This window comes from Sipha flava, unplaced genomic scaffold (assembly GCF_003268045.1).
Source record: "Sipha flava isolate LNK unplaced genomic scaffold, YSA_version1 109_pilon_pilon, whole genome shotgun sequence".
Lineage (NCBI taxonomy): Eukaryota > Metazoa > Arthropoda > Insecta > Hemiptera > Aphididae > Sipha > Sipha flava.
Window position 1 is genome coordinate 1,133,073 of NW_020271726.1, and position 13,777 is coordinate 1,146,849.

At 26.6% G+C, this 13,777-nt stretch overlaps 1 protein-coding gene across 2 annotated transcripts in view; it reads right to left on the minus strand.

The window, feature by feature from the left end:
• LOC112687268 (protein yippee-like 1) overlaps positions 1-12,237 on the minus strand; it is a 34,825-nt gene extending 22,588 nt beyond the window's left edge. Inside the window, exons 1-2 of one of the 2 annotated variants that reach the window (XM_025559901.1) lie at positions 11,540-12,237; positions 218-383 (exon numbers count right to left, since the gene is read on the minus strand). In XM_025559901.1, coding sequence (XP_025415686.1) covers positions 218-319 — 102 coding nt within the window. In that variant the 5' untranslated portion in view covers positions 320-383; positions 11,540-12,237. The remainder of the gene's footprint in view (positions 1-217; positions 384-11,539) is intronic. The other variant, XM_025559893.1, reaches the window with a different exon arrangement.
• Positions 12,238-13,777: the final 1,540 nt, after the last annotated feature.

Below are 13,777 nucleotides of genomic sequence, written 5' to 3' on the forward strand. Positions count from 1 at the left end.
ATATATTTGCCCCCCCCCCCCTAATAAATTTCCAAGTTACGTTCATGAGTGACAATTACAATACTTATTCTGGAACAACTTTGATTAGCTGACTGTTGAATTCTAGTTTATCGTTAAATATATATTTTACAATTTCGTTCTTACTCAGTTTTCTTCTATTATTTTTCCTATACCATAATTTTCCCTTCCAAATTACCACTTACCACTAGTATCATACCTTGGATATAAGTTCGTCGTGATTGGCCAGATGGGCTCTGCAATGTATGCAAGAGTAAGTCCTATGACAGTCCGGCAAATATGCCTGAAACGTCTTAACCATGATGCACTAGTCAGCAGTACTCGGTTGCGGGTTGAAACATGGAGTTCAAATGCATCCAGTGTAACTACAAAAATTTGAAAACAAAATTCGTATAAATTATAATTTTGTTGCTCTTAAATATTTTTATAAATTTTAGACTAAGTACACAAAATAATATTTTTGGTGTTACAACTATATATGAATACTAGTACATCTTCTCCGTGTATTTTTGTTCAATAATGTTTTTGATATAACAAATTGAATAATTGGTTTTATCAAGAAAATCAGTAGTTAATTTTTTTTTTCTGTAATAATTAATCGTGGTATATTATTTGAATAAAAACTACTTGCATATTATATATGAACAAAAAACTAAATATATATATATAATGATATTGTTATGATAATTAATTGGTTCTTCGTTATCTATTCATTTTTGGTATTATTAAATATTATAATATTGTTAATTATAAATACTAGAATATATTTATTATAAATGGTATTATAAAATATATAGAAAAAAAACAGTTAATTTATCAACGAATTGGACCGGTAACTTTTTTTTATATTTAAAAGAAGACAAATTGCAATGTAAATTTAATGATTAGTTTAAATAAATAAATATTAAATTATTGTTTTATATTTTCATGTAAATTTAGTATTTGTAAAATATGAATATGTCCTGTTTACATCATGCTTTAATTCTTTTTTTTTTTTTTTTTAATTCTAGTTGAAAACACAAGCCTCAGTGATATTGTACCAAAATCTATTCAAAAACAAGTTTTTTACAACTAGAAATATTATTCAGAGCTAGAATCTGATACATGACGAAATTTTTATTAAGTTATGAAATTATGAAATGCGTACGAGTTACAAAAATTGAAGATATATTTAATTAAGAATCTTATATTTGCTGTATTCTTATAATTCAAAATTGTATAGCACGTTATAAAATAGTTTTAAAACGATAAAAATATTTTTTAAAGATTGAAGCACAATAAAAATTTTTGAAAAACTATTTATTATAAAAATTAATATAATTTATTTTCTAACATAATTCGCAGATATATTTAAAAAAAAAAATAAAGAACAACATAACCGCAAGATATAATAAGAAATCTAATAGTTTTGAATTAGACAAGTTTTTTACAAAATAAGTTCTAAATTTCTACTGACATTGTAGTGATAAATATCAAACTCTCTAGCAAATGATCTTTTAAAGTAAAATTGACTTGTGATTCTTACAGGGATAATGAAGGTAAATCAGACGTAATAATTTTATAATCTCATTGGGTATTTCTAGTGCATTACATAGAATATAGATAATAAATGTTTTATGGGGTTTTAGCACTCTGAGGCATGATTATCAAGGAACTATACATTTCAATATTTTTATAATGAATATTGTATCTAACTGAAGAGTACTATTGTTAAAGAAAAATATATATTGTTGATTGGTTGAGCGGATATTTCAGACTCCTCTTGAGCTAACTTGGTAACTATATTGTGTCATATCTTGTATACATTTGATGTATAAAAAACAACTTTGGTACAATGTAAGTTGCCAACCAAACCATTTGTAATATTATTTTTGATAAATCTATATATTTTTCTGTAGAAACTGTATATACGCAGCAAGTATTAATTATTTTAACATTTTAGAAATACACAGGTCTATTTAACTACTCAATATATTTATAAGTAGTCATATTATTGATTTCGTGCAACTGATTAATGTTAAAAATGAATTATACCATCCAATCCATGTGTGTGTATGTGTATAAATATTGTATAAAATAATACCTTTGTTACTAATAGTAGTTCTATACATAGCAACTTACTATATAATATATATATAATAATCTAGACCTAAGCGGAGATAATGGAATGAAACAATTAAGGGCATCGGAATGATATAACTCCTTTTGGGCATGTACCTTTTCCGCCAAAAATCCGGTTCCTTAATTTACGCACAGTCCTATATCACCAGAAACGAAAAAGGTATGATTCCCGTTTCCACCAAAATTTATTTTTGTGATAAGACGTTTGGGAACCATGTACAATTTACATATTCTTTCATTATAAATTTTAATACAAGTAGATAATAATAATTTATTAGTCGAATATAGGTACAATTATATTAGAGTTTTTAAAGTATTGTATAATTTCATATTATAATACATCCATTTTATTTAACTATTTATAAAGTAAAAAACAAGGATAGGTCAAATATTGTCTCGATAAAGTTTTGAAAAAACACATATCGTCATTTTTAAATATTTAAAAATGTCACAAAAAATATAAATTATAATACGAGTATATGGTATTTCAAGTTTTAAAAAATTACGTTTACATTAAAAAATTACATTCATAAGTATTAATAAATTATAATATGAAATATTAATTAATATGAATATTAAATTTAAATTTAAACATTTTTGAACAACTTGAAATAATGCTTCCTTATATGATTCGATATTTTTATCTTTTAGTAAACAAATACTAAAGGTATATAATACGTATTAACTAACCCATATATTGTAAGTAATTAGGTAAATAATAATGGCAATATGAAAATGTGCCGTCAACATAGATTACTTCAGATTTACATAACATTTTTAAATTGGTATTGCAGGAAAATATTATTATACTAGAAATGTCATCATTCGCTAACAAAAATTCTTCATCATTAGTCGTCAAAGTATTAACTGAACTTACAGCACGATGAATATCAGCTATATATGTTGGATTCATAGGTAAAATCTGACGACGAGCACGGTATACACTTTTTCGTAATGCAGAGATATCATTTGTTGTTATTGTTGAGGAAACTCCAAAATCATTAATTTCGTCTTAAAAACAGTTGTTCTAATAACATTTGGACTAATGTTATTTATGTTTAATAATTGAATCTCACCTATTATTATTTATCTAGGTCTTTGACAAATATCTTCGACAGCTCTCCGCTTACATGTCGTTGCTAATTTTTGACGATCTATATTTTTGACGGAACAATTGTCTACATGATCACCTATAATAAAGAATAAATTAATTTAATTTTTCATAAATAAATAAATAATTAAATAAATATATTTATTTTACTCGTAGATAAAAAACGTACCTTTCGATGCAGGTATTTCTTTTTCTTTTTCAAAAATATTGGCCCGACAATTTTTCATAAAAAATCTCCACTGAGTTACATTTGTTTGTGACATATAACCAAAAACATATTTAAACCCATCAAAAATCAACATTGTTTTACCTCTTTTACTTACAACAAATTCCATTTTAAGAACGTAAGTAAATAAGAACGTTTAAGTGTTCTAGTGACAAAAAAAAAAAACAGATACTAAATGGAAATATAAGAATTTAATATTTGTCAGATAATTATTGTGTACGAATTATAAATAAACTATGATACAGTACATCAAACAGTGTACCGTTATTATTAACCGTTATTATCGACGATTATAAGTGTATACATTACAAATGTTTTTTACACATACCATAACATATATTCAATATTACTTAAAAATTAAAATCAATGGTTTCTAAACTTTTTTTGGTAGAAATGGCTTTTGGTGGAAACGGGAATCGTACCTTTTTCGTTTTTGGCGGAAAAGGGCTATGGTGGAAACGGGAAACTCCCCTCCTTTTAGTGCCCAGAATGTCTATTAAACTCTACTAGGATATTCCAAAAGGATAAAAAGAAATTGATTATAAGACGCCTTAAATCAATAGTATCAATTATTATTTAACCTATTTCAGTGTTTGTAGTTTTTTTTAACAGGTATCTACAGATTTTTTTTAAACTAAGTTATACAATTTATTAGTTGAATTATTGTATAACATATACGTTGTAAATATCTTTTTTAAATATTTATAAAAATAAGTCGACCAAATTGTTTTTCTTTTATTCCTTATAGTATAATAATGAACATAGTTATAAATGGGTATACATTTAGACCAATAATTTCCAAATAATCAAAAATATATTATTTATACTGCAGCAGTTATATAAAAATCGTAATTAAGATTAATAATTGTTAATACTTAATCGAAAGCATATGTGTTATCAATAAAAATTTAATAATTAACTTAACTATCAATTGTAATTTTGTAATTTTGTAATTTACCTATACCGTACAATAAAATGAATTACTTGATCTTTTGGCCTGATAAATGGTATAAGTAAAGAAAAAATTATGAATAATGCCTTGTGATTTTAGACATTTACCTCATTTAAAATGAAATATTCGTATTGCTTGTAATATTAATATAATTATATTATAAAAATAAATACAATAAACTTAGTACATTTTTAATTAAATCGATCTTTCAATAAAACACATGAGACATTAATGAAAAAAAAAACAAATAATATATCCAATACCAAACATGATTCCCATTGAGATTAATATTCTCATTCAAAAACATACTGAACCAACCACCTGGCTCACGCCTAAGTCCGTTTAGCCACGTTTTTTATTGTTTCAAAGCACTCGGCATACAATATAAATATTATAATTTACTATCATGATTATATTTATGTAATATGTATATGTGTTAACTTAACTTGTGATTTTTCGCTTCCAAAATATAATAGGCAAATTCAGCGAAACATCATAACCACAAACCTTTATTTTAGATTTATTATTCTATTAAATAACTTATTGTTTTATTTTATTCAATACATATGAATAGTTATAAAAACGTTCATAGAAATTCAAGCTATAAGTATACAAAGAATCTAGTCGTATTCATATTGTTGTTATGATGCGTCTTATAGCATTCTTCGGGATTTTAATTGTATAGTTAGGACAAAGAAAAATCAAGACGCTTAAGGGGTTTAGGGATACAATTATAGGTAGCTATTCTGTAAAACGATCAACAATATAATAATAGAAGTTAGCAAATTATAACTGTCGTATATATATATTGCAATTATAATATATTGTTCAAAATAAAATAAAATTATTAAGTTTCATAAAAAACATAAAATGTGTTAATGTGCCTGAACGCGCTTACGCATTTGAGAAGTAATTATTAATTTATATAACATATTACAAGTATACTGTAAGATAGTCACAGGCACTTCAATATGAACTACTCTTTTAAGTATACTTCTTGATATATAATTTATAAACAAACTCAGGCCTAACACAAAATATTCGTCTTCTTTCTCTCTCTATCCATATTTACACCTACAAAACATAAAAACGTTTTAACCTTTAATAATTTATAATATTTTACAAAAATATATAAAATAGGTATATGCAAGGAATTAGCATAAGTTCTAGCAAATACGATTATTTTGCATTGTATAAATATAATTTAGATATGAAGAGAATTACATTAAATATAGTGCCATTATAAATAAAACTTATTTTTAAAATAACGAGATTGACTATATTTTGTGTTCAGTTCAATATTTACTAATTATTAACAAATACTTATAAGTTATCTGGGATTAAACAACTACTCACATAAAGGTTTTAATTTTGTTACATTTATGAGGTTCCTAATACTTTAAAATCAATAAAAAAACAAGTGCCTAGAACGAATTGTATTTATTATTTTAGGTTTAGGACCTATGACTCTAAAAAATCAATGTACATACATTGCTGCTTAAATAAAATGTTTCTATTTGTATAAAAATGTATATTTAACATTTACCTACTTAAGTACACGTGCATTTGTGATTACAAATTTTAAAATTAATTATTTATTTACTATTAACAAATATTTTTATTATATGCTATTTATTGGTGTTTAAAACCATTTTGTTAATTTTAATTAACATAATTTACTTACGCCAAATAAAGAAACAATTAAATTAAGTAGGTAATTTTGAATAAAATAATGTTATTATCGATTTAAAATCAATAAAAATAATATAAAATAAGTATAAATACCTATATTATCTCACCAATACCTATTACATTTTTTATTGTACATTTTCTTTTACTAATTGAACCCATGGAAATAAAATGAAAAAATAATACTCAAATTTTTCAATTAAAATATAAATTAAAAGAAATTTAGTGATAAATTGTAATTTAATGATCATTATACTTAAGCTGTCCAACTGCTATAATTTCTTAATTTAACTGTTCATACTGATTAAAGTTTTAAGTATATTTTTAGTATAATTATTGTTTATATGATGCTTAAAGAAGAAATATTTAATAATTTATTTAAATATAAACAAAAACTGTTAATTTAAAACTGTATAGATTTGATACCTAGAATTAGAACTATATATTAAAACGTTATCATCAATATAGTTTTATTTGGCACATAAATGTAACAATAGTTTTCTCTACTATTTGTAGGTAATGGATAAGTAAAAATTAATCTATAAGAAGATAATGCTTGCGAATAAGTACAATTATTACGTTAAAATGTTATAATAATATATGTGAAAAATTCAAAACGCATATTAATACGTATTCTGAACAAGGAAATGAACAGGAAAATTAACATAAAAGAAAAAATTTTGTCAAATATATTTAACACTTCTCAATACAATCAAATACACGATACACGTCTTCAGTTATGATTTGTTATAAATAGATTATAAGTTAATAAAATTATATGGAAATACTATACTATATTAATAAATGAGACGTAGAAAAGTGCTATTTATTGCAGAGTTCATCGAATGCGATTTCTATGTTCTCGCGACAAGGGATGGTAAACTATTGAACATCACGAAGTATGAAAGCCCTGTATACCCTCAAAATAATAAAAATCACCTCAAGCGTTCCCCCTTCAAGGATGAAGGGGGTCAACAACTGTTGAAAGTTGTACGAAGCAATACTGCGTGCCGTCGCCGTCAGTTTATTATTTTCAACTATTTTTTTCGGTGGACAGCAGCTGTCAATGCCCTCTCCAGGTACAATGTACCCGAGGGGAAGTGGTAGGGGAAACGGCGCATACTATAATACAGATACCACTGCTGCCGCTGGATTCGCGAACGGATTTTTTCAGCCAAACAACTGTGCACACGGTTATTATCGCCCACATCATCGCGCCGCGTTTACGAGAAAACGTACGATGCCGGAAACGTCTCGATTTCTATGAGAATTTTTCATAAAACCAACTATTGTTCAAACGCAATATTTATAAATACAAATGCAATGTAAATACAGCAGATTCCACGAACATAACGGATTTTAAATGATGACACATTATATACGATTTAACGGCAAATATGTTATAATCACGTACTAATTACCGTTGATTATCATATGATTTCGTCGAACCGCAAACAGTAAATAATACCAAAACTTCGAGAAAAAGTCGTACTTAATAAATAATAATAAAAAATAAAAATATAAATAAATTAAATACGAAATTAACAACTGAAGATTAGCGAATTAAATTACATTTTAAATATAAACGTATACGAATATGTGATATCCAATGAACATTAAGACATTTCATGAAGTAAATCACTGACGAGCAAACGCTTCTTAAAAATGAAAAATAATTATAAATAAAAAAAGGATGATAATACGCATAAAGTAATAATTTCCTTAATGCCCAAAATATTCAAATCCTATAAATATATAACTGAGTATTCCATTATTTTTATTATCAAGGTTCAATGCTGTAACTACCAACAAAAGACGAGCAATGAGTCAATGAAGGAGTACGAATAATATGAATGTATACAATACTTTTATACTATCAACACAAATATCAAACACAAAAGCTTTATGGATAAGAAATTATTCATTAAACAACAGAAAGTTAATTTTGTTTTCGTCCTATTTGTTCATTATTATCAGAAAACTAATTTCAAGTTTGGCGTTAGGTATTTAATTAGTAAAAATATAGGTAATATATACATAATAATTATTGATTTAGATAAGTAGAAACACAGAAATTATATAACTTAAAGATTATTTTGAACTATAGATAATAAAACTATAAAATAGAGTAAAATTCAAAATTAACTTGAAAATATTTATTTATTTTTAAATATGAGTTATTTAATAGAAACATAGTAGATAAATATTAAAAAAATTGTATTAATTAAAAATTAAGGTACTGAATATCAATATATCATCTTACATGTTATAAAATACATCACGATTCATAAAATGAAAAATAAATTCAAAATACATTTTATTTATGTACACTTAATTTTTAAAAATGTTTTAAAATTATATTATTTAATATAAAACTAAAAAGCGTAATAAAATAATTTAATTAAAATGTTTACAAATAACATAATATATAAATTTAAGCCGTATGAGTTCCAATGTAGTTCAAAAAAAAATTTACAGCTAATTATAATAATAGCTTATCGACGACCATTATACGAGTACATTATAACATCATTAGGTTTCTAGTTAAAATTATACACAAACATAAAGTTGCAAAAAAAAAAACCTATATGAATTGTATATACTAAATTTAACTTTTTCTAATTTTTACTGAAAAATATAAGTAGATCTAACAAAAACAAAAAATTAAATACACAATTACGTATAGTTATTTTATTATTAGGTAAAAAAATATATATGGGTACTTTATTTGAGTTAAATATAGAAATGTTTGTTTTACACTGTTTACTTGGTAAAAATAATAGACAATAAATAAGATAAGAATGAAACAATATAATATTTATGATTAAATTAATAATTAAAATAATTTATTGCTTTTTTTAATAAGAAAATTATAATATATTTTATATAAAGTACCTTATAAATAATTTTATTTATTATTTTATGCAACATACTACGTCATATAGAGGTACACTAATCGACTTTAAATTAAATTTCATAACTAACTTTGGAAACATTGTATTCTTACTCCATTCGGTTTAAACTGTATACCATAATAACTCAGGACAGTTTAAACGAAAATAGTTAATAGAGAAAATAAACAGTATATGAATAAATAATAATAGTCGATTTTCAAGTTTTATACTAATCTACAAGTATTCTACATAATATTTATAAAACTATATAACCATAAGGAAGGTTTTGGTTTGATTTTTGGTACGCCGCAATATAAAAACTACTTAGAGACAAAGCTCTAGTTACCAATACGTAAATTTTATCAAGATTACTTAGACATAAATGATTTTATCATGAACACAATAAATTACCTACACTTTTAAGCAATTAATTATAACGAAAAGATCGAAAACCAAAAAAGTTAATTGATAGTCAACTAACTAAATAATACATAAAAAAATTATAATGTTTGCCACGAATTGTTAACAGCTTAAGGCAATGAACTTACTTAATATAAAGTTCATATACTTTATCGAATAAAACGACGTAAACCATATTCAATTAAAATAACACGTTAACATAAAAATGCATAAAACAATTATAAAAAAAAAATGTATTCATTTATTTTTATTATTATTACATAGACTTTATGTTATAATAAACTGATCTCGAAATTATGTCTGTACTAATAATTATAGTTAAATTATAGATGTACGACTTTCTATCATCAAATTTTTGAAATGGAAACAATACAAATAGTTAAGGTAATATGATTGACATTAACAAGTTGTATAATGGATAAATAATGCGGTTGAACAACATCAAAACCTATACTCTAAATACTGGTAATTTCATAATCTACATAATAGCTATTCTATATTTTATTTAAATATTACACACATATTACTAAACATTGTCGGACGAATAAATTATAAAATAAAATAACTGTAATTTTGCCGTGTAATAATTATAAAATTATGTTCTTCACATACAAACACAAGAGTGTATAAGAGGTATGGAACGGGTTATTAAAAAAATACCATTGTATAAAGAAGAAATAAATCTCATTCTATGTGATAGGTATATGAATATATTTTATTATATCAATATAAATTACGTCAGTTATACACAGAAAACGATAAATGAAAAATACATGTATTTCTTTAAATTCGATGTAAAAATGTTCGTGAACATTAACATATTAACTTATCCATTAGTAGAAAACTTTCACTTTGAATCAGATGAGCTACCTAACCAATCTGAACAAGTTATGTGAAAAACAATAAGCATTAGGTTAAATCGAGGATAAAATGGAATAATTAATAAAAACACAAATAAATATACAGATAATTTATTTATGATTTTCGGCATACGCATTAAATAAAAAAATATAAAAATAATATCACAGATAATGTTCGTTGTAATGAGTAAACATTTGCGTATTATCATATCAAACTATACACGTGTGCGTGTTTTTAAAATCTTTAAAATCGTTTTCATACATGAAATACGTAATTTTAATTTCAGGTACGATGGAAATAATAAATATGGTACTTTAGTATAATATATTGTAAATTAAGGTTGTACATTCAAACGGACTGCGATTTGTGAACACGAATTTCAATAACCGACAACGTTAACAAATCGATAACTGCGAACGCATGTTCGAGAACAAAAAAAACGCATCGCATGTGTTTAGGATACACACAAGTTCATCATAACAGAATAGTTATACAAAATACACATATAGGAAGTTACGCAAATAGTATAACACTGTAGAAAAAAAATACATAACACATTATTACATTTTAAATAAATAAATCATTCTTTCGTGTATGAGTAACGACTAATAACAGTAGTAACACAAAGAAAGAAATGTGGATAATCCGGTCACATAATGATAATAATATAATAAGCGTAGGAGGTAGGTTTGTAGCCAGTAAATACGCAATATCATTAAAATTATAAATAATACTTCTAATCCTATAATGTCAACTATAATCAACGGCTATATTATATTAAACTTATGATAACTGATAATAACAACGACTATTAAACTAACGATTAAATCAAAACAAAGTACAGTACAGTATAGTACGCAAAATTCAATGCAAGAATACTCAGTGCGACGTGAAATCACAACAATCATTGCGCAACAATTCTATAATAAATGTACGTAGGTAAATCGCACGTGCGCACAAGGCGACGGTAGACAGAGGTAATACAATTATAGTGAACTACGCAATACCAAGCAGATAGGGTTAACGGTTGTTATTTCGGATGGTATAAATAAAGCTTTTTTATATTCTTGATAAATATAAATTATAATGCTGTTTCAATCTAGTTCTGAAAAAAAATTCTTGTTCTTTTGTTGAGAAAAACGATTTAAAAGGATAAACTACCGGTGCAACTTTTTACGGTCGGTGGCGGCGTAATCGGATCGCGAGAACAGGAAAATAATATTAAACCGTGAGCGGAGGAGATTTACCTGCGCAGACGACGGCGACGGTGCGCGGGTCGGCGGCGGCTAAGCTGTGTAGTTGCGTGAAGAAGTCGTCGCTGTTGCTACTACCAGCAGTCGGTGGACGCGGACGAAACGCGGTCGAGTGGCCCGGACAGAAATATTACCGCAGTCGATGTGCGTGCGAGACGAAAAAGTAATTACGAGGACGGCGGTGACTCGGAAATGTGAAAAAGCACAGAACGAAAAACCAAACCGCTCTCCGTTGACGATAAACAAGAAATCGCGTACGTTATAATAATAATATCGTTATAATATGTAATGCGAGTGCGGAGTACTGCGTGCGGAGCGAACAGTCGACGGCAATGCGCGCGCGTCCACAGCGGATAGCAAACAGCTGACGAATGAACACAAAACAACACGCGCACCACACAATGGGAAATCCTCTCCGACCGGCGGGTAGGCTACGGGGTGTACGGGGCACGGAGGAGAGAGAACTCCACGGAGAGTGTTCCACCGATGGTCGTGCGGGGAACAGTGCGCGTGCGCGAGCACGCTACGAGTGTCGCGAAACGTAAACAACCGCCGCCGACGAAGCGAGAGGAGGATGACCTGCTGTTGCCGTCGCAGCTGAGCTGCTCTCCACCGCCACACTGATAATCGATAGCGCGTGTGAGTGAGAACTACTTTCCTCTTCCACCCCTCCGCCAACCAATCGATTATAAATCACTCCGCCGCTGTAGACCGTAGAACTACATGGTCGGCGGTCGTCGTACTATTGCGTCGTTCGTAAACACCGTGTATTGACGTTCGAACGTCTAACGTTTTATATATATTATTATTGTGTTGCGAATCATTATCGTAATATTTTTTATTCTATACATCAGAAACGTATTTAAGAGGGGCTTAAAAGCTGTCTACTCTGACAAATAGTTGAAACACTATCAACACTATATAACATAGCGAAAATCCAAAGTTAATTTTTTTAAATTTATTTACTGTTAACATTATAGATTCAGTAGTTTTAAATTTAATTGCCAAAGTTATATAAAATGGGAATTTTCATAAACGTATTATAATTTGTTAAGAAAAAAAATAATTAACATGGTGGGCTTATGATATTTCTCAAGTGGGGAGCTACCATTTTGTTGGGCCCCTATATTGGAGAGGGGACGAGAATGGCACACATAAAGCACAAACGACTGGTATGTATTTTCTTAAGTGGAGAGCTGTGGAAATGTATTTGCAGTGCGTCTGATATTTCTAAAAAAACATTTTCAAAATATAGGTATCAATATATAATTTTTTTTTTTATTAATTATAAAGAAAATATTTTTAATTAATTAATTAAAATAAAAATTAACTATTTTTAACTCTATAATAACTAATTAATATCCAGGGCTAGGATTTGTATGCAATAAAAAATTGTAAAATATGCATTTTATGTACCAAAATGTGCAAAATTATGTATTTAAATTTTTATAAGATAAACACAAAAATATTATTACAAAAGAAAATATTTATTTATTGAAATACATCAGTGGTTGGCTGTTTGTAATAATATAATGTAATTGAAAAATAAAATAAAATTTATGTTTGACAAAAAAACCAAGTTTTATACTTTAATCAGCAGGGTTAAAAATAAATACGAAATATACAATAAAACATTAATTTCTTATAATTGAAATATGCAATAATATTCATTTTATTTAATATATATGCAATAATATGCATTTTATCCAAGGTATGCAAAAATAAGCAAAATAAAAACACCACCATTTACCTCATCATGAGGTGATTCGTGGATATTACTGACAAAATCAATAATCAGAAGTCGCAAAAAAATATGCTGTTGCATACAAATCCTAGCCCTGTTAATAACTATGTTATTACTATGAACTAATATTCCATATGGAAAAATTAATTTTGGAAGTTCAAAATTATCCATGCATTTAGAATATGACTTTCAAACGAATATAGCAACAAAGACTATCGCAACAAAAAAAGCATGTAAGCGTAAGGTAACAGAATGTTTGTACGTAGAGAAATGGCTAAATAAAACTGTTCGTCTAAATCAATAATCAGTTGTAAATTTATAATGTATAGTATATAACGTTTGAATCAATAAGGATTCGCGTGGTTTTTAAATTTCGTTACTCCGATACCAACATTTAATCGGTAATCGACAAAACGCTTAATGAGATCCAAACCTAATATATAATAATTGGTAAATAAGAAAAAATAAAAAATAATCAACTCATAAAA